General features: G+C 45.0%; 3 protein-coding genes across 3 annotated transcripts; 2 read left to right on the top strand and 1 right to left on the bottom strand.

The window, feature by feature from the left end:
* Nucleotides 1–1,516: 1,516 nt before the first annotated feature.
* On the bottom strand, nucleotides 1,517–8,410 carry si:dkey-24l11.2 (uncharacterized protein LOC100034462 homolog). The gene is made up of 12 exons (XM_064312248.1): nucleotides 8,176–8,410; nucleotides 6,788–7,450; nucleotides 6,235–6,294; nucleotides 5,976–6,028; nucleotides 5,723–5,867; nucleotides 4,849–5,195; nucleotides 4,138–4,366; nucleotides 3,744–3,861; nucleotides 3,486–3,606; nucleotides 2,858–2,969; nucleotides 2,600–2,712; nucleotides 1,517–2,351 (listed from the first exon to the last, which is right to left on the bottom strand). Exons 2-12 carry the CDS (start codon nucleotides 7,436–7,438, stop codon nucleotides 2,282–2,284), a joined length of 2,019 nt encoding a protein of 672 aa, XP_064168318.1. The 5' UTR covers nucleotides 7,439–7,450; nucleotides 8,176–8,410; the 3' UTR covers nucleotides 1,517–2,281.
* A 1,776-nt stretch (nucleotides 8,411–10,186) lies between these two features.
* ch25hl1.2 (cholesterol 25-hydroxylase like 1, tandem duplicate 2) lies at nucleotides 10,187–11,749 on the top strand. Its single transcript, XM_064313788.1, has 2 exons — nucleotides 10,187–11,023; nucleotides 11,735–11,749. The coding sequence occupies exons 1-2, from the start codon at nucleotides 10,187–10,189 to the stop codon at nucleotides 11,747–11,749; spliced, it is 852 nt and encodes a 283-aa protein (XP_064169858.1).
* A 1,599-nt stretch (nucleotides 11,750–13,348) lies between these two features.
* Nucleotides 13,349–23,356, top strand: tspan3a (tetraspanin 3a). Its single transcript, XM_064312920.1, has 7 exons — nucleotides 13,349–13,572; nucleotides 17,806–17,997; nucleotides 18,498–18,572; nucleotides 18,920–19,021; nucleotides 19,260–19,412; nucleotides 19,752–19,835; nucleotides 22,255–23,356. The coding sequence occupies exons 1-7, from the start codon at nucleotides 13,510–13,512 to the stop codon at nucleotides 22,345–22,347; spliced, it is 762 nt and encodes a 253-aa protein (XP_064168990.1). The 5' UTR covers nucleotides 13,349–13,509; the 3' UTR covers nucleotides 22,348–23,356.
* The last annotated feature ends 1,131 nt before the right edge of the window (nucleotides 23,357–24,487 follow it).

Genomic DNA, 24,487 nt, shown 5'->3' with positions numbered 1-24,487 from the left:
TTTTTAGTGATATAATAGGTTGAGTATTCCCCTTAAGTAGTAATTCAGATGCTTTCTGCTGGGCCTGGAATGATATCTTTTGTTATTTAATGAGACTTATTTTCTTGCGGCTCCATCTAAATGTGTGAACATTAGCGAACTGTGCAGACGTAATATTTATTTGCCCTTGACTTGCGCACTTCTCGTGTTGAGCGAAGCCCATTAGCGCTCTTTCCCCGTCTAGTTCGTCCACGTTGCCCGGCTGATTCGCGGAGCGGTTAATGTGGCGAGTGTAGTCCAGCGCACGTCCATCAGTCCGTAATGCGGTTTAATGGCATATCGCTCCACTTCAAACGCTTTAGCCTGGTACTCCAGAATTACATTCATATTTAAAACAGCTTTTGAAATTAATCTAAAAGCATGAATGATTTGCTCCAGGGTGTTTTAGATGGCTCATTTTCATTTTTATTTTTTGTTCATAATCCACACGTACAGGGATATTTACTGAAGCACTTCAAGGTGTAGTGTTTTGCACAGGGACACAACAGTAGTGCCCTACCTTAGATTCCAGCACAAAATGGGAAATATCCTTTTCCAAGCGCCAGGTCCGTTACCAGCGTTGGGAGATTGGGAGATGGCTCTTCTCTGGTTCCCACATTAGCCCAGAGCCAAGATCCACCCTGTCACTAGCCTGATCAACCCTGAAGGATGGCCCGTTGGATCAGTGGGGATTTTAACCAAAATTCATTGCTTCACAAGTCCCTATTCCTGTTCCCATAGAGACCGCTGGAATTATCATCGCTGATCCAGTTAAGCCCCTCCCAGAATCAGTCCTGGAGACCCCTGTGTATGGCATTTCTTTTCCCCAATATTTCTTCTAATGAGCTGTTCATTGAGCTTTAGTCTGTAAAGGGGTATACTATTGCATTCACCAGATGGATTAATATGATGACAGGCAGACTTATGATATTGTGAAGGCCTGTTAACATCAACCTATGGGAAGTAGGCCTAAAAAAGCAAACAACAGTGAACCAAACCTGTCTGAGTAAATCAAATATATGGAAATGTGCAAGTGCAATTTTCTGAATTACCTTATTACATAATTGCCAATTATGAAATTGGGGCCTGGCAGGTCTTAGTTTGGAAAGCCTGCTTGTTACTAGTAGACATTCTTGCTTTAGGTCTGGTGAAAATAAGGACATTTTTATCCCAAGTGGTCAGAATAAAGGGCTGAAATAAAAGATAAAGTAATATGGGGACAAACAGAACAACAACAAACAACTTGCTCATACTGCCGAAGGGATAAAACTGCTTATACACTGGCAATATAAAATAACAAACTTTTCTTTCTTAGTGAACATCTCTGGATGTATGCCCAAGGTTTAAACAAATGTGCCACCCTCTGGTAAATATGTGTAATTGCAGTTGATATGCCACGAGAAACTGGTCAATGCACTGGAACTGCAATACTAAATCAGTGGGTGTGATACCAATATATTAACAATAAGAAAAATGTAGAAAACGGAGGTCAATAATATTTTCTTGTTGAAAATTTTTATTTTGGAGCGCATGTAAATCAAGTTGCAATCTGCAATACAAATAGTTCCATTGGAAAGCAGCTTTTTTTTTTCTTAGAAAAGAACAAAATTACATACTGAAAGCACAGAAGCATAATGCAGCTTTCCCTAGATCACATCTTTCCCTATAACGCCCCTCGGCTCCTGTCGGATACAGCTGGTAAACCCACTTCATTTCAGCCAGTCCCAAAGTAATGCTATGTTCCGCTAAAGAGCTCAGCCAATAGCGCACTCACTCAATACAAAGTCTAAACTCCTTTATTCCAGGAAATTGCGAAGTAAAGTTATGTTCTTCTGCCAAAAAACTCCACCAATAGCACATTCACATACAATATCAACTTCCTGTATTGTCTGAAACAAATTTGAAAGCAAATTTTGCTGGTTCAAAAATAAAACTATGAAATGATTTAACAGTTTTATCTTAAACACTACAGATGATTATGGATACACATTAAGACTATTAAGGCTAAGAGGACCATTGATGTTACACTGAAAAGTATCCACTGAAAAATGTGTTAAGCGTATCATTTGCGACTTTTTTTAAACAGCAAACATTGAAGGTACAGGCTAAGAAATGTTCAAATCAGTTCAATTTATGACAATGCCTAACAAATGTTTTTGGTAACAACATTAATCGTGATTGTATTTTATATAAGACAGAAATGTATTCAGTTCATTGAGCCTGATTCAGCATAAGTCATCGTTGCCGCTCATTTTTTCATCCGTTAATTTTTCTCACTGGCTCCTTTGCGGGACACCGTTTTGTTCGTGTTGGCGTATTTTTGTCGATCATTTCTGTTGACAAAAAAAAAACCCACAAAAAATTATAAATAAAAAAGTTAATGCTTTACACTGATAACCTCTTATACAATATATGTGAAACAAAAATGTGAAACTTATAATATAGACATAACTATGTGCATGTCTGTTGTGCGTGTGTATGTATCAGTGTGCACGAGTGTGTGCGTGCAAGACTGTGTGCGCTTGTGTGTGTGTGTACATGCGTTTCTGTGCACACGAGCGTGCAACGTTGTCTATCGTACCTGCTCATTTTGACTTTGTTACGGCAGCCCTGCCCTCCCTCCCAGTGGCTGGTGTGGGAGTCTCTGGTCATCATCCCCCCGCAGCTGACGCAGGGCTTCCCGGTGCTGTACGCCTGCAGAGAGCACACGCCACGGTCAGAGGTGGTGGTCATAGCTACGGTCGCGGTGGTGGTCGTCCTGTAGGCCGTGTCCCTGTGACGCGCTATGCGGAACTCGAACGCGTTTCTTTTGGCGGTGATTGGCGCTGAGGCGGCTCACCTGCTCTTTGGCGCAGTGGCCGCAGATCATCCTGGTGGCCAGCTCCATGGGGTGGTCCTGGTCCTCGTCGTGGCACGCGTCGCACGGGTACGCCCGTCCGCAGCATGGGAACCTGGAATGGAAACGCCTTTGACATCACTTCCTGCTACCTGGTGCCATTTCACGATTGCTTTCTGCCACCTGTCACCATTTTAACACCACTTCCAGTGAGTCCATGAAAAAAAATATTTCTGCTAAATGGCAGCATGTTTAATGTCACTTCAGGCTGAATATGAAATTATGGCAGATTTGGGGTGTGGGGTATGAGGGCATGAATAATAGGTGTGGGTTATGAAATATGGGATAATAGGAGTGGGTAATGAGGTATGGAATAATAGGTGTGGGGTATGAGGTATCGGTTATGAGGTAAGGAATAGCAGTACATTATATTACAGGCATTTAGCACATGCTCTTTACCAGAGCGACTTACACAACTTGCAGCCATTTATACAGCTGAATATACACTGAAGCAATGTAGGTTAAGTACCTTGCTCAAAGGTACAATGGCAGTGTCCTACCCATGTATCGAATCTGCGACCCATTACACTGCACTGCCGCCCTCCTGGTGTGGGGTATGCAGTGCACTTACCTCAGCCAGCGCTGGCTCTGTTTAAAGTGCTTGCAGGTGCCCTTCTCAGGAAGCGGTTTCCCGCGCTGTACAGCGGGGTCTCTGGGGTAGCGCCCCGCTCCGCGCCCCGCGTCTCCACGCCCTGCCGAAAGGAGAGCACCAATCACCACAAGCAGCTCGCCATCGTCACCGAACGAGCAGTGCCAACCCTTCCCACCCTCCCGGTCCGGCGGCGGACCTGGCGGACTCGGGTTCGACCCGGCTTGACCCGGACCCCACCTGCTTGCGTCCTGGGCCGGGGCTGGAGCTGCTGGAAGACCGCGCTCTCGGCCAGGACCCTGAGCCTGGTGTGGCAGTGCTGGCAGTTCATCTCCTTGGTCTGGCCGTACGACAGCATCTGCCATGGAAACACACCCCAGCCCTCCATTAAAACACTTTCTCAGACACAAGTTACTCTGCTCAAAACACTCTGCTTTCTTTTCTTCTGTCAAAGGCACACTGCAGCCTGTGTCCTATGTATGTTAACGCATTACTTATCTCGTACAGTGGGGTTGTATACAATCTCAGCTGTAGATGGAATTGAAAATGCATTCTACTGCCACTGGTAAAGAAGGGCGGGGCTGTGTTTATTTCCCCCCACCCTGCAGGGAGTATGGAGGGGTGTTGAGCGCACCTGCAGGGGTCCCTCCTGGGAGCAGGTGAGGCAGCCCACCAGCAGCTCGCAGTCCTGCAGGACCAGGTCCACTGGCACGGCCCCGCTCAGGTCCAGGAAGCCCAGCACGCTGCTGTAGTGGTGGAGCATGCTGGGACGGAAGCTCGCGCCGATGCTGGAGCCGCACTTCTCACACTGCGCCGTGCATGGCAACCGGCCCGTCAGAGCCAGGTCTGCCGTTACCTTGCACCTTCAGAGCACGCATGTTTACACACACACGCACGCACGCACGTTTACACACACACACACAGACAGACACACATGCACGCACGCATGTTTACACACACACACACACACACACACACAGACACACACGCACGCACGCATGTTTACACACACACACACACACAGAGACAGAGACACACGCACGCATGCACAAACACACAGGCGCGCACACACACACACACACACACACACGTTGTAAGTGATATTTATGCTCTGACTCTCTTAAACCTGACAGTAAATAATTATACTAGTGAGATGTTAGTCTGCTCTTCCATTACTATCCGAGATGAAAGTAACAGAAAATCCAGAGACAGCCCCAACTGATGCACTCCCTCTCTGAGCTGTTCTATATCCTACTATGCCCTGGCCTGTGAGATTGGTTTAGGTTTAGTGTTAGGGTTATGGTTATGGTTAGGGTCAGGGTTAGTGTGTTAGGCCGCTGCGTACCTGCTGCACTGCAGCGTTACGGTGATCTGCTTGGCCGTCACAGTGGCCGTCTCCTCCCCCAGCTCCAGCCCCTGCAGCCGCACCTCCGTCCCCCTCCGAGGCTCCGAGCTCTTCACGTTCTCCACCCGCTGGCTGGGCTCCTCCCCCTCCACGCCGCGGCCTGCCTCCTCTTCATCCTCCTCCTCCTCCTCCTCCTCCTCCTCCCCGGCCTCCTCGTCGTCGGAGGCATCGCCGTGGATCTCGGCCTCCCCAGGCCCCGAGCTCTGCTCCTTGCATACCACCGCTTGGAGCTGCTGGTAGGGGACGAAGCGGATTCCCGATCGCTCCGCATCTATGTCCTTCTTCAGCTGGGAGGCAAAGAAAAATAGAAAGAGGCAAAGGAGACTAATCTCTCATCCCCGGCTGGTCAGTGGTTAAACTTTGCTGTCTCTGTAAAATGATCTCGTGCTGGAAGGTTGTAGCAACACAGAAGTCTAGGCAAGCTGCCAGGAACCCGAATTAAACCACGTTTCTCGATAAAAGTTCACTGGTAGTGATTTGTTTATGATAGCTGGCAACTGTTGCGCCATGTGTCCATGCCAGATCTGTGCAGCTATCGACACACCAATGGGTTAGATATCGCTCAGTACTGATACCCAGAAATTAAACACAGGTAGAACACCTGACAAAAGATAAACTTGATAGATAAGAGCAAAGGCAGTGTAGGCAAGTTTTCTTATTTGCTGGTCCATTATACATGAGGCATCAAAGACACAACATTCACTACTAGCACAGCGATAATAGGAGCCTCGATACAGTAGGAACTACCTACCCACTGAGGTGTGGAGTACCAGGAGCTGAATCTACTCAGCGCCTAGAGTACCTGTGCCCTCACCTGTCGGGCTCCCTCAGTGAACAGCCTCTCCATGTTGCGGTCCAGCCAGTGAAGGAAAGGACGGAACAGAAGCTCCACCTTCCCCATCAGCTCATTGGTCGCCCGCTTGGCCTGCAACCATTCCTGCGAGGCTTGGCACAAATGCCTGTAGGGCACAAAAGCTTGTGTGAACCCAAAGAAACCTTTACGCAAGCAGTGGAACTGCCAACAAAAACCAACCAAAAACATGGATACTAAGTTTGCTTCACTTCACCTTCCCATAATAGCTGGGAAATCCTGGTCCTCTGGGACATCCACAGTGAAAACCTGCAAAGGGAACCCAGAAACAGCCGTGATGTGACAAGGCTCAAAGATCAAGACCAGGCCTGACCCAGAGCTGGAAGCACTCTGTACTAGAATCAAAGTGGCAGGCCTGGATGTGTTCTTGTGATGTCTCTAATCTATATTAATCTCCACAGAAATCATAATTGTCATCATAATGTTGGGCTGAGTGTGCCAATAATCACATTTACCTCTTGAGGATATGTCTCTGGGAAGCTAATCATGATGTCAATTTCCTTCAAGTCAAATGGCTGCAAAGAAAAAAATAAGTAGATAAGATACTGAGTATGTTTTCAGAATATAAATATATCCACTGTATTGTCCAAAATTAAGTTCCAAATTAAACTGATTGCAATTTATGTTTGCAAAAGAGGGAATAGCTTTGGGAGGGTAGAGGTAGTTTGTGTACAACAAAACCTTTATTGACCTTTCTGCACTCAAATCCTGACTCAGTTTCAAACAGATATTTTTAGACATTTTCCCTCTGTTGATTTTTTTTCCATTGCTGCGGCTATATAATCATGCTACGCTACCAACATATTTTTAGAGAGTCAGTAGGAATTCAATCATTTATTTTATACAATGAAAAATTGTCATTAACAAAACAGAGATTAGCTTCAATTGGCTGATTTGCCAAGTTACCCATTAACTGACTAGAGTTGGCAAGCGCTGACATTGGCATGACTCTGCTCAATGCTGCAGAATGTGCATTTCTTTTTAAAGGGACAGGTGAACGGTGCGTACCCAGTCTGGGTCCGTGGGCTGTACAGTGATCCGATAGTAGGTGAGCAGGCCGTCTTCCCTCTCCTGCACGATGAGCTGGTTTTTGGGCACGCGCTTCAGCAGCTGGCGGATCTCCGTGTCGCGAAGCTGCTTGACCACATCCGCTGTGAGCTCGCTCAGTTTCGCCATCTCCTGAACGGCGTTGGGTCGTGCGACCGGAGCCCTGGGCCCCGGGGCGTCCCTCTTCCCGGGTCCTGGCCGGTCGTCTAGCGTCGGGAGCTGCTCGGGGTGCCAAAAGCGACACCGGTCTTCCATTGCGCAGTAGCCGGACAGGAAGTAGCGGCAGGGCCGTCTGGGTTTCTCTCTCCTGGCCGCAGAGCCGGAGAGCTGCGAGCCGCTCTGGCCGGTGCAGTCCTCGGCGTGGCCGTCTGCGTGCTCATCCGTCTCTGCTGCGGCGTCGCTCCGGTTTTCCAGCCCCTTCAGGGCCTGCTTGGCCTCCCCGCGCTGGTGAAGGAACCGGCATCTTTTCCCAAACTGACAGAACCGCCCTCGGGAGTAGAAACGGCACAGGTGCTGCGCCTGAGAACCGCGCGGTGGCAGCGCTGCCTGGCTCTCGTTTTCTTTCTCTGTCTCTGTCTGCGAGGAATGGAGAGGGTCCTCTCCACTCTCCATGTCTGGAGACGGCTGTAGACAGGACACGGACAATGAAGATCAATGTGACAAACAAGCCATAAACTGGAGTTTAATGCCAGTGAATCGGTAAAGGAATGCAGCTAGCTACACAACATTATTATGTTGGTCCTTATCTGAACAATGTGACAAGCAGAATACTTCAGCTCACCACAAAAATGACACAGCCAAAGTACAACCCCCTGTCATAGAATGTATCCAGGTAATGCAGTGGATACTATAGCACAGTAGGAACTAAAGACAGACTAAGTAGCTGTTATGCGTTCTTAAATATCTCAACACTGACTTCAGGAATACAGAGGAAACAAAAGATCTTATACCACTGTATGGTATTTGTATGTAGTACAACAGATTGCTCAATGGCACATTTTCAGATTGTGCAAAACCACGTGACTGGGACTGTACTGTCAAACAGGCCACACAAATATGTGCATATCATTACTCCCGATTAAACTAGTGCTTCGTTAGAAAATACTTCGTGGTCAAGAAATATGTAGATGAAGCCTGTTAATAGAAAATCACGCCTCTGCCAAATCACATTTTCCCTACAGTGGCTCTACCTCGGTGAGCTAGCTCTGCAGCAGGCAGCAAATGTCACTTAGAGCCTTGTTACATGCTATTCTGCAGACTGACATCTACGAAGTTGCTATCACCTGAACGAGCTATGCAACTCATATTAACCATATTGGAAAAAAAAAAAATTAATAGTATAAGATTACCTCCAGCCTACTTGTGATCAGGCTTCTCAGCGGACTTTATACGTATGTTGGTGTCAGAGACAACAGCGCATTAACTCGCTAGCTTTACTAGCACGTCTCCGACTGTACTGTTTACTTCCGGGTACTGTACAATGTTCAATTAAAAAATACCTTCAACTTAAATTAAATGTAATTCTAAAAATTGAATGTTTTAAGAATAGAAATAAGGTGTACACGTTCCGGCTAATCGACAATTTAATAGATGTAATAACCAAGATGTTAAACAGTGGGCGGTGCTCAGTAATATCACGAGACGTCAGTTTCCCAGTAAACGTCAGCGTGTGTATCCCACTTTTTTTAATTTGGAGCTGTAATGAAATCAATATAGGCCCTGTTCAGCAAGTTAAAAATCACATTAAGTTTTGGAAGCCCTAGCCGGAACTGGAAAGAGTGATCAGTTTAAAAATGGTGCATAGCATAAACCCAACCAATGTAGTCATTTCCAAATGAGTACAGGATCTAGCTTGCCTTCTGTACTATTGAAGCAAGCTAGATTTTCTAGCAAATCTGATCATATAAATGGGAAAATGTTACGTATTCACAAATTTGCTAAACCACCGTCAGATTTCAAACTTGTATTAAAAAGTTCAGTCTTTTATTAGACACCTTTAACCAACAGAAATAAAATAAAATCAATAAAAAAATTTAAATTGTGTGTCCACTGTGAAGTAGCCCACTTTGCAGAGATATTTGGTGTATTGTAGGCTGTGTCACAGTGTGAACTGTAGGCCTTTTACATGGAATTATTTTCATTTTTTCTTTTAATTGGTCTCTTCTTTGTGTGTATTCTTGTGATTTTATTTATTATATTGCTCTCTCATAAAATGTTCAGAACGTAAATTCAGCATGAACACATTTTGCTGCAGAAGTATCATGTGGATACCGGATCAAACAATTATTGTATTATTATTTTGTACTTTGGCTAATAACAGTTATTCATCACTATTGCTATGTGACTATAACTACACTACGCAGCGCAAGTAATGTTCATTAGACTACTTGTCAGAGTACCTTATACCATTGTGTGCAATTCAAACAAAGATAGGTGAGCAAAACCTTGCATTGTACTACTGTACCCTTGACAAATCTGACAATGACCAGGAAGTGCTATGGGTACATTAAATTGTATTATATTCACATAGGAGCTTTAGTGATCAGATATTCAGGGCATTACAAAGTGAAGGGTGAATAATGAACTGGTGTGTTTTGTTGATTTTGGAAGAGTGAGTCCATTTACAATCTCTAGTGTAGCTGCAAATTTTGGTTCATTAGAAAATATTCCTGGACACTTAAAATGCATTAAATTGTTTTGAAAGTAGGTTACACAAGCTTCAGAAAGAGCAGAAGGTGCAAGTGTCATGAACAAGTTAGAGATTTGCCTGAGTCTGAGGTGGGATTTGAACCTGGACCTCTCACTCAGCCATTTGTTTCATAAGGAAACATGTTAACTAGCAGTCAACTAAAAGTTTTACTGCAGTTTTACTGTGCTTCAAACTAAGCGAGCTACACCTGCTACACAGGCATAAAATCTTATGACAAAGTAAATTACATTTTAATTTATAATCGCATTTGTATAGTTCTACTTTTGCATTTTATGTACATTCTGCAGTCTTATATAAATATTTTGTTTCAGAATTCCAAATGTGTTGTAGGGAAGTGACTTACACTATGCAAAGGATAGGTTAAGGTAAGAAAATATGTGACTACTCCATTATTAAAAAGAGAGAGAGTTGAGAGATGACTATAAATATTTTAGTACAACCCCATCGAGTTACAGTAGATACTGGGGTGTGAGAACAGCCTAGCAGGCATCCTGTAGTCCAGACTGCCAGCATCCTTCTATTTGAGCCATACAGACAGGTGTTCATCCAGCACGTCCACCGACTCAGCTTTACCAAACTCTGTTGGTTCCATCATTTGGTAAAGAGCACAGGGAGATACAAAGCCGTTATTACATCACTGGCGGAGTAGCATGGACGCAGCAGTGGCCTATGAGAGCATCTGGACTGCCTGGCTGAGTAACGACTCTGTGCTGCAGCCCGCGTGGGACCACCTGCGTCTCCATCACAGCCACTGCCTGCGGTCCCCGCTCTTCCCCATCGTCCTGACGGTGTCCTCGTACTTCGTCCTCTGCGCGCCCTACCTGATCTGTGACCTCATGGGCGAGAGGTGGCCGGCCGTTCACAGGTTCAAGATCCAGCCGAGCCGGAGCCCCACTCCCGCCATGCTGATGCGCTGCCTTGGAGTGACGCTGCACAACCACGCCCTGCTGGTGCTGCCCGCCACCGTCGCCCAGTGGGCGTGGAGGCCGCCCGTCCCTCTGCCGGAGCGCGCCCCAGCCCTGTTGGAACTGGTGGGCGGAGTTACCGCCAACCTGCTGCTCTTCGACTTCCAGTACTTCCTCTGGCACTTGCTGCACCACCGGGTCCGCTGGCTGTACGTGACCTTCCACGCCATCCACCACGACTACGCCGCGCCATTCGCCCTGGCCACCCAGTGCCTGGGTGGGTGGGAGCTGGTCACCGTGGGCTTTTGGACCACCCTCAACCCCATCCTGCTGAGGTGCCACGTGCTGACCGCCTGGGCCTTCATGGTGATCCACGTCTACGTCTCGGTGGAGGACCACTGTGGCTACGACTTCCCCTGGTCAACGTCCCGCCTGGTCCCCTTCGGGATCTACGGTGGTCCCAGCAAGCACGACGTCCACCACCAGAGGCCCAGCACAAACTTCGCCCCCCACTTCAGCCACTGGGACAAGCTGTTTGGCACACATGCCGACTTCTGCTTTTCCGAAGGTCACCCAGGAGAGGTAAAAACAGGAAAGTGTCACAGCAACGGAGACCAACCTATGAATGCATCTCAGAAAGACAGGATGGAGTCTGCCATGTCTGTTAAGTGGAAATATTATGAAAATAATGTTTTTTAAAGCCTCAGGTGAATGCAACTGAGGTTCACTCAGATTTACCCATTCAATTGTTTGTGTGTGAAATTCACAGGAGAGTGATAGCTGTGCCCTTAGTCAATAGTAAATGACTATATTCAGCTTCAGAAGTATCTATATTTCTATTGACTTTACTGCAGGAATTTCCCTAATCTCAAGAAAGCTCATGATTAAAGAAAGAAGACAGAGCAGTATATTAGCACTTGGGAGAATTGAGTATTGATTTGGACTTGATCAATGCTGTATGGTTTTTCTTCATAGTGGTCTAACAAAGATCCAATCCTTCTGTAAAACTGGGTCAGTGGAATGTAAGGCTTTTCACTCTGTTTTTTTGAGTTCACACAGACACTATTCTGAAGCTGCTTCTAACTCGGATCAGTGTTTCCACTACATGTATAAATGATTAAGGGACAGGTTTGAAAGCTGCCTCTGTTTCAATGCATTGGTGTACAGATCACAGGATGTGTCTGTTCATATTCCCAACTCTGGTGACTTGCAGTTAAACAAAAGGTTTTCCAGTGCTCATAGTAATTTTTACTGTGTTGCTCCTGTGACATGATGTTTTGTGAATTCTTCTAGGATTATTGTAATTAGTGCAATGCAGAGTAAAGTAAGTCATAGCCCCCTTACAAAGGCACATCTGGGAAGAGTGGCATGAGGGCACCACAACAACCAACAATATGAAAACCAGTGTGAAACCACACATACGCATACGCACACGCACGCACACACGCACACACGCACAGTGCATGAATAAATATACCTTGTGGCCACTAGATGTCAACCTGACCCTGGTTCTCCATTCCATTAGCAACTGCACAAAAGATACTTCTTGATGACCAGTAGTAATGGCACCTTTGGATTAAATTTCAAAACTGTTTTTAAAATAATTTTTTCTTTGTAGTTATAATGTATTGAGTAAATCAGGAAAGGTTACAGAAATTTAACACAAGTACATTTAAGGGTACACTTCAAAAGAAAAAGCAACACTGGTAATACTTGCTTGTAAAAGACAATGAAAGCTCTTAGGACAGTAATTTGCAGCAATTACTGGATTGCCATTGGTCACTGTTCTATCAATGGGGAGCTTGAAAGAAGAGAAAAACCAAGAGATGTAAGAGCATCTTCAGATGATGCCTAGCCAGGACACAGGAGTGTGAAGAGTACACTGAAAGGAAACATGGATAGGATACACTCTTATTTTTTTTTTAGATGTGAGATGATAATAAAGAGCACTATGATTAATCAAGTCTTGTGTAATTTGTACAAACACACTGTATATCAAAGCTGCTGACCCTCCTGTCATAATGGTCAACACACAAAATTAAATTAAATTTTGAATTGACCTTCAACACAGAATTAAAGTGTAGCATAACAATGCATCATGTTCTGAGTCATCAATGTGACACATTATAGTTGCGATGTATAACAAAGCTCACTTGACATATTCACACCATGCAGCTCGGGGAATGGTAGCTCCGGTCAAAGGGGGAAAAAAATGAAAGAAACCATTTATTCAACGTGTGCTTGTATGTTGCTGCTGATTTTACAGTCGGAAAATAATATTTATCGATTATTTATAGTTTCGTTGAGATAGAGATATCTTTTTCAAGGGAACTCTGGCCAAGAGATTGCAGTCGCCCACACAGCACACAATACAATGTGTTCCATCAGTGCGTGAATATATGAACGTATGCGTTGAGGTGCCGCCGAATCAGACATGATAATCGTCAGAATAGGCTACTTGAACAAAAATGTTTCAAGTATTCTGGCCGTTTCTCGCTATGGACAACACATGGCTGCCTGCTCCAGCAATACTGACTGAGATAAGGTTAAATTTTAGGTGAAAAAACAGAAAGCAAAGGGCAGGATTTTAATTATTTTGATGTTCACGTTTAATGAATTACCATCTTGGTCAATTATTTCATAATGTATTCCGTTAAATTAATAGACATTTGCATCATTTAGGCAGGCCTACAATAAAAGTACAATTGAATACAACATAAATATCACGTCTAATGATACATAACGATCCACACCGGGAATACTTTCTCAAAACACAGGAGAAAGTTTACAATACAAATAGCATTTTATTACACCTACTGCTTGCAAATGTCTCGCATCTCGTTAAAGCTGAGAGTCCGACAAAAATAGTGAGAGTCCCGACTTGCGGCAGAAGATGATTTCATCTGGTCACATGATTTGATCCAGCTGGTTGGTTGCTGTGGTACTGGCGTTGTGATGAGGCAGAGGAGAGCGAGTTAGTTGCCGGGGTTGGTGGAGCACGACAGAACGACAGCCATTTTATCGCAATATAGCTACAGTATAATTTAGATTTATCTTCAGTAGGAAACATGGGACAGTGTGGTATTACTTCTTCAAAGACGGTTTTAGTGTTCCTGAACCTCATTTTTTGGGTAAGCTTCAACGATTTTAGTATTTGATGATGCACAATGCATGCAGACCTACTCAGAAATGCAACACTAACCTTAACGTTAGCTAGTTAGCATTAGCTACTCACCCTTGTGTTCTATCAAGGTTGTCTGGCTAACGTTATATAAAAAACAATACGTCCTAACTGTATGCTATTGGTGTTTGAACTGTTTCTCATAGATATGTTGTTTGTTTATATGGTAGCTAACGTTACACATACGGCACTAAGCATTTTAGTAAATTAGATAACGTTATTAACGTGCAGTTATTATCAAACCACCGTGCCTTATTGTGGACACTGATGTTTGTATTACTGCATTTGTGAATCATCCAATTTATAGTCTGATACCTGACATTTTGCTGATCAAAGTGTCTGGATATGTAGGGAAATATGAGACATGGGGAAAACGTCCTACTGGAAACGCTGTTCACCTGCAATGTCATATGTTCGCAAAAAGCCAACTAGTGATGAAACCAGCATCAGCGCGTGCATACGGGGTTATTGGGATTTATTGCAATAGGCAAATTTATTATAAATGATAACATCATAAAATACCTAGTGCTATTACTAGCTATAGCAAATGCGACTCTAAAATCGAACTTAGTTGGATAGCTGCTATATCTGTTGGATACAGTAACCGTCGTGGTCCGTGGGAAATTATCTCCATCACTAACGTTAAATTATTGGTCACGTTAACTTGTTATTTTGTCTGCGGTTTCTTGCTATAGCCTAATCATTCAAATTACATTTTCTGGTACAGGAACATAACCGCAGTTTTGTCGTACATCATGGCTGATGTGCTGGCACAGATCTTGTACGTCTAGGTTATGAAAATATGAACCTAGTTAAGTGACTGCCGTAAATTTGCTTTATTGTATAACTAGTTTATGATCTTATTTACTAGTCACTAATCAATGTATTGTTGCAATTGCCTGTAAAATATTGGGACAAGAAATTGTCATTTGGCATTGATGATATTCTACCTATTTTGAACAAATATACATATTTTTTAATTCCACCGTGTAGTTTCGATTAAAAATATATAAGGATGTAAAGTGATAGGTGCAATATTCATTGGTCTGCATGTGCATTGACACTAGCAGTCGGCTGCGTCTCGCACTGTTGTCAGTTATTTTGCTTGCTGTAGCCTAGCACCTATGAGTCGGATTGTGCAGAATACGGCAACCATTCTTTTGAGCAATGCGATATAGCTGGAATCATATAGCCTAGATCCTTGGATCTTTACTACTACTATGAATAATAATAATAGGAAGAAGAAGAATGCAAGAAGTAACCGTATAAAACTATGTAGCTGTTCTTAAACTCAGCGGGGCACGCGTAGGCTACATGAGAAATGCATATCAAGTCTTCAACAGTATAGCTGCTTAATGCAGGGCAACACTGCCGGAGAACAGGTCACGCAGTGTGATCTGAACGGGGGTCCTGGCATTTTCACACGCCTTTTGTCAGCGGGGGGCTTTGTTCTAACCGCACAGCTGTGGATTATCATCACCAGTTGGTTTGCATATTGGAAAGCCTGCTCTGGTTGCCCCTGTGCCATACATCGTGGGCTGTACTAATTGAAAGTTTCCGTGTCCATTGAACTTGGCCAGTATGCGCGAACTCTTTCCTGTCCGTAGCAGTGTAGGGTATTTTTGTTCTTCAGTTTCACCTGTGACCTTTCCCAAACATGGTGCAAGAAGAATGTCAAAAAAAAAGTAAATCTGATTTATTAAGCTGTCTGTATTTTGAAAGTTTTAAACATAACTTTTTGTCCTCAGAAAAATATTATTTTAACTTTGCACCCAGTTTTAATTCATAGCAGGACCGTATCATAGCAGGGAGGGAGCGTCAAATTAAAATCTTGAAGTGTTGCTGTTTCTGTATATTTTGTTTGCAGCAACCCTGGAAACAACTTGGATGGACCCTTTTAGCCAATCATCACATTTATACAATGTGTATTCATTATGTGCTGAAACACAGGACTGGTGTTTAACACTTCAGTGATAATGGTTACCTTTGTGTAAGTGTAACACCACTTACTCAGGTTGCATTAGAGACAGAGAGAGAGTGTGTGTCCATTTGTGTGTGTGTAGGGTGGGGGAGGGGCAAGGGGTTTATATGTTCCAATGGAGGGGAGAGTTCCTAACAGTATGTGCAGGGGTTTAAGTTTCCCACAATGCTTTGTGTCTCGTATGAGAACTTATAATGACATCCAAGTTCCTTTGCTGTGCTGGGTCACAGAACTGGGTTACAGGCTTCTATTCTTATGTACATCCTGCCTTTATGGAAGATGTTATACAGTAATGATGAGACCTCCTGACAGTTGTAATGGTGTTTGCTAATGAGCAGCATGTGGACATTGGTTGAAACAAAATGATGTCCTTTTATGTAAGCTTCCAGGATGTATGTAAAATTCCAGGAAATGTGATGATGTTATTCACTGTTTGTGTGCATGAAGTATTGCTCCAGTAGCCCTTCTGTGCACCTTCAATGTATTCTTGTTATTGTTATTATTATTGTTAGTATTAGTTGCATTATTATCACACTAATAATAGTTATTATTAGTAATGAATTATTCATTATTTCACTTTTTTGAATGACTTTTTGTTATGTTATTGGTTTGAAATGAGGTCGGACTCTTCAGAAACATGTCATTACCCCCACATTGTTCTCCATAAATTACAATGTAGAATTGTGCAGCCACCACATGGTTTGGCTGAAATGTACTGTAATGATTTGGGTGAAAGTTAGTGGGGATGAGATGTTTGTAATGTTGCCATTTGGACCTTACCAGTTTTCTATCTGAATATACACTCACCGGCCACTTCATTAGGTGACAGGAGTGGCACCCGATGTGGTCTTCTGCTGCTGTAGCCCATCTGCTTCAAGGTTTGACGTGGTGTGCATTCAGAGATGCTCTTCTGCATACCTCGGTTGTAACGAGTGGTTATTTGAGTTACTGTTGCCTTTCTATCAGTTCGAAGCAGTCTGGCCATTCTCCTCTGACCTCTGCCATCAACGAGGCATTTTCGCCCAGAGAACTGCCGTTCACTGGATATTTTCTCTTTCGGACCATTCTCTGTAAACCCTAGAAATGGTTGTGCGTGAAAATCCCAGTAGATCAGCAGTTTCTGAAATACTCCATGCCACTTTCAAAGTCACTTAAATCACCTTTCTTCCCCATTCTGATGCTTGGTTTGAACTTCAGCAGATCATCTTGACCATGTCTACATGCCTAAATGCATTTAGTTGCTGCCACATGATTGGCTGAATAGATATTTGCGTTAATGGGTGCAGTTTGCGGTTGAACATGTGGACCTAATGAAGTGGCCGGTGAGTGTATGTTCTTTGCATGGAAAACTGTGGCCAGTATGTCAGGAGTCTCAGAAGTTCAACCAGAGAAGCATCATTGATGTAAAGTTGATTTACAGCCCTCATTAAACAATTTACATGAACCAATATACATTAGGCCTTTTAATACTGTGTGAGTGACCCAAAACAGCCTACCACATGAAATATCCTCCTCTGTTGCTTGGTTCTCACCACCACCACCAAGATTGACAATTAATAATGCAGCTTTATACTGAGTGAGGTTTCTAGCACTAAAACACCAAAGGGAAGGTATTTGAAGATGTTCATATTTTCAGGGCTCTACGCTTACATTTTTTTTTCAAGGAGCACATGTGCTCCTGAGTTGAAAAATTTAGGAGGACACTAATGCATCCACATTAGTAGGTGTGCTCTTGAATTAATTTTTCACTTAGCACACACCGATTTTCGGGAGCAAAAATGGGAGCACTGTAGAGCCCTGCTTATATTTCAGTGGCTCTAATGAAATATTTTTTTAAATGAAAATAAGTGTTTATCTATTTTATTGCACTGTAAAGTGTTCTTTAGTTGTTCTGTAGTCTTTTGTGTTGGAATTGTTATGCATGACCTTTTTTAAACCTGGTACACACACAGTTGTGCAAGGTGTGAGGAATTACCTTCACAGGGGCAATGTCAAAACGCCTTTGTCCATACAAGAAATAAATCTGTGATCTGCCGACAGGCATATTCCATTTTAAGTAAAATCATTCACATAAGAAGAGTGCCTTAATTGGTTCATCGCACTCCAATATCCCCTTGAATTTTTTTGTTTTGTTTTGTAGTTTACCGCAGTTTTTTTCCGGCTGACCGAGCAGCCGTTTATCCTCCGCCCGTCTCTCCCCAGGCGGCCGCTGGGATACTGTGCTACGTGGGAGCCTACGTGTTCATCACGTACGACGACTACGACCATTTCTTCGAGGACGTCTACACGCTGATTCCGGCCATAATTATAATCGCCGTGGGGACCCTCCTGTTCATCATCGGCCTGATTGGCTGCTGCGCTACAGTGAGGGAGAGCCGCTGTGGGCTAGCGACCGTGAGTGCGGGGCTCGCAGTCGTCCCAATTCCGTCTTTTCCCATCTGTAAAAAACACGCAGGGCTGGCTGAAAATACCCTTTGGGTATTCTGCCTAGCAGTGAATCAGTCTTTGTGCAGTTGTCATTGAAAATATCACCCCAAGAGGCTCTCTTATGTGGATAATCCAATTGGTAGCTGTTAGAGAGCTTCATGAAACTTGAAGATGATTTATCGGGTAATATTGTATGTATAGCCTACCACAGCACATATAGTGCACGTTAGAGACCGTACAATGGAACAGTTCTAGCTGTGGATAATAACGGTGAAAGTAAATTTTCTTTTTTTCATACAAGTAGGTGCTGCCCAATGCGATTAACAGTACGAGTTGAGTACAAATAAATATGTAGTATAAAATATTCAGTTAAATAAGTGATGAGGGTAGAGCCATACAGCTTTAAATCAATAAGAGTCCAGGGAGACGGACTGTTTTTGTCAACTATTCACCTCTGTGCCCCACAGTTTGTGATCATTCTCCTGCTGGTGTTTGTGACGGAAGTCATCGTGGTGGTGCTGGGCTATGTTTACAGAGCAAAGGTGAGTCCCACATCATTTGGTAAATATTGGCGCAGGGCGAATGCTTTTATTATAACGTGTGATTCGAACGCGCGGCGTACGCACACCCTCGGTTAGGTCATTTATGTGTTCCTTATAAAGAGCATTCAGCGGGGGCATGTGTCACTCTAGAATGTCTTACGAGAGATTTTGCGGTGCAAACACATGCTAAAAGCTCCTTTTGTTATAACCGTATGCAATGCAAATACATTTGTGTTTTATGCGACAGAAGCTAAGTGCTGAACAGGAAGTGTGTGATGGGCAGGCCAGTAACGCGTTAATTGCACTGAGACATCAGCAGAATTATTGATGTCTTTTTTTTTGTGCAGGTGGAAAATGAGGTCAATCGTTCCATTCAGAAGGTTTACAATGAATACAATGGCACCAACACAGACGCCCCCAGCCGCGCCATTGACTACGTACAGAGACAGGTGAGAGCTTTTCGATACGCAGCGATAACGGAACGGGATTGGTCCATTTCAGGCTTTGCGTATCACCGGGTACTTAGGAACATGGTGTATGAAACGGCAGGGTGGGTGCATCAGATCTTCCACTCCTGCTGAAGCTCGTCTGAAGCTACATGGGGTTGCCGTGGACACAGGCTGTCTGATACGACTCACTGTATTGTTCTAGTTTCCATGCTTACGGTGTCTTCCTTGTTTTTCCCAGCTCCACTGCTGCGGAATCCATAACTTCTCCGACTGGAGAAACACCCGCTGGTTCAAAGAGACCCGGAACAACAGCGTTCCCGTGAGTTGCTGCAAAGCCAGCATCACCAGCTGCTCGGGCTCCCTCTCCCGCCCTGGGGACCTCTACCAGGAGGTGAGAGAACTTGGTACAGCGCCCCCTGTGGACTGGAGGTCTTCCACATTCACTACACAGGGATGCCACTACTTCTGACCCAGTCACCTGATTAGCTTGTTCAATACAGCTAGTTTGTACTTGTAGATATGTCACAAGGCGCTTTCCTGGGCTTTTATATTACATTTTCTCCTGTAACCACTCAGATCATGTATTAACTTATGGAAGAGGTCTGTCTCTGCTGTGCATTGACATGGACTTAAAGCTGTAATCTTATTTTATTGTAACTGCTTTCGCGTTCAGGGATGTGCTTCCGGCGTGTTCTAATGCTGTAATGCAGTATCTGCTAAATGTTTCCAGGGATGCGAGGCCCTCGTTGTGAAAAAGATGAAGGACATCATGATGCACGTCATCTGGGCTGCATTGACATTCGCTGCCATACAGGTGAGCAACGTCACTACCAGAGAAACCCATTCCATACCTGAGGAGGCAAAGAAAACCTGTTCATAGTCACATAAACTAATACGCAGGCTGTATTTCCTGTGATGTCAGTAGTGGTCATGGACCTTGGAGTAGGAAAGGTGGTTTTATTAAACATCTTGTGTTTGATCCAGGGATAGTCCAGTAACAGTGCTAATTTCCTTGTTGGAACAGGATATGCACTGTCAGTCAACGTAACTGCATTGTTTGCGTAACTTTGTGTGCCGTGTGATATTCGCCTGCGGGTCGTTCTTCCAAAGCCTGTGCCAGCATCATACTGGCACTGGCATTCTGGCAAAGCGTGCCAGTATTGACATTTTGTACAAAGCCAGAGAGGCGGTGACGTGTTTGACCCTGCTCAAGATCAGCCTCCCGACGTCAGCGGATCGTTGGTAACGATAAGGATTGTGTTCGCTTTAACCCGGGCTCTCTTCCGATCCGCAGCAAAGCGGAGAGGGATGGCGGCAGAGCCACAGTAATCGAACGCCGCATCCGAGGTTCTCTTTCTCCTCAGGCTCCGGCACTGACTCGATTGTGTCGGGGCCTCCTCCACCGTTTCGGCTGACTCCAGAGTCCCTGTTGTGGGGGGTAGGGACACCAGGAGCACGCACCCTCCAATTCTGCGGACTCGTGATTGGCCGAGTCACCCGAGCCTCTCTGTGTTTGGGCTTAAAAGCGAGCAGCCTCGGCCTAACACAGCCGAGCACAAAGCTTGGGCTTGTGTAGGGATCCTGGAGCAGGTCCCCCTGAGCATCTCAAACGGCCCACAGACCTGAGCTGTTTGCACAGGAGGAAGGCCGGCCCCCTCAGCAAACTTGTTAGCTTCCTGGCGCGTCTAATTAACAGCAAAAATATCGTATTTTCGTGCGTTTTCTTACAGGAGGTTCCTGAGATGAATTCATAAAGGTTTATTTATGCTCAGGAAAGTTGAACGACGTTTGTCCTGATGCCGTTTTCTTTAGAGAGAGAAAGAGTAGGATGTCTCAGATAGCGCACCTCTACGCAGGCCTTTTTGCCAGCTGTGCCGTGTGGGCCGAACATTATTTTTTCACATGTTTTGTGGTGAAAGTATACTTTTCATTTACCTGCTTGGTTTTAATCAGCGGTTAAGCTTTAATCAGCGTAATTGGCATTTGTGCACGTTTGACTGAATATTTTCAGTCTTATTTTAGTCTTAGTTAAATTCATAGAATGATTACACGCTGATTTCTCTTTAAAAATAAGAAGTACAAAAACGTTTTTATACTACTTTTGAATGTATCGCCCTGGGAGGGACTGCTGTGTGCTTACAATGGTGGTGAAGTGAAAATGTGGGTAGGAGGAGAATAGATGCAGTTCAGCCTGTGGGAAAGTATATCTGTAGATTAACATAAGAGTATCCTTTTCCCCCGTGAAACATTATCTTCTTTGTTTTCTCCGTTTTACCCTCTTTATGCGAGTCTTGCAGGGGGTTGGGGGTGGAGGGGGCAGCTGGTGAGCTGTGTGAGTGACTGAGCTGGGTGGGGGGGGGTGGGTGTGTGGTGATTATCTGTGTGAGTCACTTGGCAGAAATTCCCACAATCCTCCCCTATCATCACCGCCGTGGATCAGACACAATATGCACATACTGCGGCCGCCTCACAAGCACAGACTGGTCGCCAGTCCCGAAAATATTATGAAACGGAAGTTTGCGCCGGTTTCACACCTGCGGACGACCGTGGCGATATCGTACGCGATGTTTTTTTGGCCACCTAGCTGATTTTGCGCGTCGCCCAGACGAAAGGGCGCGTGAAACGGCGTAACCCTGAGGTGATCGGCGAGAGCGGCGGCCCCGCCGTAAGGACTGTGACAAAGCCCGCGGCCGCGGCGGGGCAGATCCGCGCGGGTCCGGGGTCCGCGGGTCAGGGGTCGGGTCAGGGGTCAGGGTTACTCCAGCGATCTTTTCAGCATGTCCTATCCTTTCTCGGGCACCATTGTGCTCCCCGCCTCCATTCAGGTTTAGGACCTGGTGGGGGGGAGGCAGCAGGCGGTATAAGGGGGTGGGGGTGGGGGCGGGTAGGGTGTTGTGGGGATAGAAAGTCTAATGGAAGCAGTTTGGGAGGGGAGCTTTTCTCTCTCCTTTAGCCCACCCGTGTAAGTCACTTCCGAGGCGTGGCTACAGGTAGTCGTTAAATCAGGTCACAAGCTTATCGGAGTTTTGTGTACATAACTATTCCTCTTAGCCGGACTTAGCTGAGTGTGAGCCTTTGTCTCTATTTGATGCTTAAGGTGCCCTGGGATGGTCGTTAGATAAGAGCCTGTTGTGTTGTAACAGTATTGCATTACAGTATTATTATTGTGCGGTACGTCCGCTCGCGTGACGCTGCTCCTGACGCTGCTCCTGACTCCCTGTCCTCCCGCCCAGATGCTGGGGATGCTGTGCGCCTGCGTGGTGCTGTGCCGGAGGGGGCGGGATCCCGCCTACGAGCTGCTGGTCACCGGAGGGACCTACGCATGAAGGGGGGGGGGGCCGGGGAGTTTGTCCGTGTGAGGGTGGGGGGGGTGGGGTGGGGTACACACACTCTACCCTTCCTCTCCTGTCCTCACCTGAAGCAGCCCTACGTCTCGGGAGTGCTTCTCCTCCACAGCGACCATCGGTCTAAGCGGCAAAACAAACGTTCATTTTTGCGCTCTGGAAGCTGGTATTTTTCCCGATATTTTTTTTCTTAAGTGCTGCAAAATGCTGTTGGCCAAAGTCTCTAAACCGTCAGTGAAGTGTGATTTAATGTGTTCTTTTTGCTCAAAAAAGAAATGGCCGCTTAACCTACTTTATTCCCCCGCTTTTGTGGGGCTGGGGGGAGGGGTGAGGGTGGGGGAGGGGAGGGTGAACATTAGGGATCCCTACATGAGAAACTACTGTACGGAGCGATATTTGGAATTAACTCTTTCCTCATGTGTCAGTTTGCACTATGTGTAGGGCTTTGGAAATATTTTATAAATATTTAATAATGTGTACATACCAGAGACAGGGAATCCCTATTTGTATGTATGTGTGTATGAGGATGCCTCAAGGTTTTGAGTTTTAGGTTCTGACATGATTCCGCCCGGTGTAACTGGTCTCCATTCCGGATCAGGAGTGATATCGGCGTAACGTTAGGTCCCCTCTGCCGTACTGGACTGAAATGGAAATGTCAGGCTCCAGTCGCACCCGTCCTGGTCTAATTCAGCCCTCACTTCTGCCAACAGGAGACGTCACAAAGCAAAAGCTAGCCTTTTCTCTTTTTTAGGGGAAGGAAAAATCCACATGCACTACTTAAGTCTTATTCTGTACTAACCTTTAGATTCTGTAGTTTATTTCCTCTCCTGTGTTTTCTGTATGGTATAGTGTACTTTTTAGGACATAGATTATTGATTTTGGGTATGTGTAGCTTTGTAGAATAACCTTAAAATAATGTAAACGTGAAGTAACTGTAAATAAGGATGGAGGGAAAAAGACTTTCAATGAAAATAAATCTGTGAATTCAAAATGAAGGCTCTCCTGGATGCTCTTTTGAAAAGCGCAGTACTCACCCAGCTACCTACATGTTGTTTTTGCTCTGAACCCTTTATAGATGGAGGACTTTCAATTTAATCAGACCACATCTTTCATCTTGATCATCTTTCACTTAAGATTATCTGCCTCCTCGTGGTGACTCCATAATGTTATCTCACACTAAGTAGAAATATGTTTAATTTGGAAGTAACTCTCAATGGTTACTCATCTGTAGTTATAACAGGGTCTCTTTTAGAGGTTTTTAAGGTCTTAAGTACACAGACCTTATTTTAAAACATTCTATGCAGTTCTCTTCCTTTGTCTTGCTGTCTCTCTCCCTCTGACACGTACATGTGCGCACACACACACACACATGCACACACGCGCGCACACACACACAGATGCACACACGCGCACACACACACACACAGATGCACACACACGCGCACACACACATGCACACACGCGCACACACACGCATTCCTATACAGGGCCAGTGAACACTGCAGGAATGCCCTGCGCTGCAGACAAAGCCTGCAGACTCACAATGGCCCATTGTCTGACTGCTGGCTCATTGAAGGAGTCACGATCTGCACACTTGCTTAATATCCCTGTGTGGAAAAGGGGCTAGAGGTCACCTTTTTCCCAGGGAAAGGGGGCCATAAATGTAGCCTTAATTGATTTCTGGTGTGTGTGTGTGTGTGTGTGTGTCTATGCCTATGCGTGTGTGCCTGTGCGCGCGCATTTGATTGCGTGCTTCACTGCGAGATCTTGGACATTTAACCTTGACCAATGGCCCCAAAACACATTGTCCTTGGATCCTAAAGTCCAAGGTAAATCCACCACTATTCAGGACGTTTGTAACGAAAGGACGTAAATTAGATTTTGTTTAAAAAGAAAAAAAAGTATTCCTAAAATAGAGAGCTGTCCGTGTGCCCGTGGCCCGGTCTGAAGTCACTCTTATTCAAAAGCAGAAAAAGGCTAATCCTGCCCTGCAGTAGCCGACTGGGTGAAATCTGGTGCAGGTTACCTGCGTCTCTCTCTCCAGTGAAGGGTAAGGCAGTTCTCTCTTTTCTCCCAATGCTCTTTAATGCTTGTCTTCGCTCTTCCTCTGCGCTCGGCCCTT

Source organism: Anguilla rostrata, chromosome 16 (assembly GCF_018555375.3).
Source record: "Anguilla rostrata isolate EN2019 chromosome 16, ASM1855537v3, whole genome shotgun sequence".
Taxonomy (NCBI): Eukaryota; Metazoa; Chordata; class Actinopteri; order Anguilliformes; family Anguillidae; genus Anguilla; species Anguilla rostrata.
The sequence above is the reverse complement of the archived record's forward strand: the minus strand, read 5'-3'. Positions and strand labels throughout refer to the sequence as shown.

Coding starts and splice junctions, on each gene's coding strand:
- si:dkey-24l11.2 (XM_064312248.1), bottom strand. CDS start 7,438: ATGGAGAGTGGAGAGGACCCTCTCCATTCCTCGCAGACAGAGACAGAG. Junction 5,868..5,975: donor TTCCCAGCTATTATGGGAAG/GTGAAGTGAAGC, acceptor TGTGCCCTACAG/GCATTTGTGCCAAGCCTCGC. Junction 3,862..4,137: donor CCCAGGAGGGACCCCTGCAG/GTGCGCTCAACA, acceptor TTTCCATGGCAG/ATGCTGTCGTACGGCCAGAC.
- ch25hl1.2 (XM_064313788.1), top strand. CDS start 10,187: ATGGACGCAGCAGTGGCCTATGAGAGCATCTGGACTGCCTGGCTGAGT.
- tspan3a (XM_064312920.1), top strand. CDS start 13,510: ATGGGACAGTGTGGTATTACTTCTTCAAAGACGGTTTTAGTGTTCCTG. Junction 17,998..18,497: donor GCCGCTGTGGGCTAGCGACC/GTGAGTGCGGGG, acceptor TGTGCCCCACAG/TTTGTGATCATTCTCCTGCT. Junction 19,836..22,254: donor TGACATTCGCTGCCATACAG/GTGAGCAACGTC, acceptor CCTCCCGCCCAG/ATGCTGGGGATGCTGTGCGC.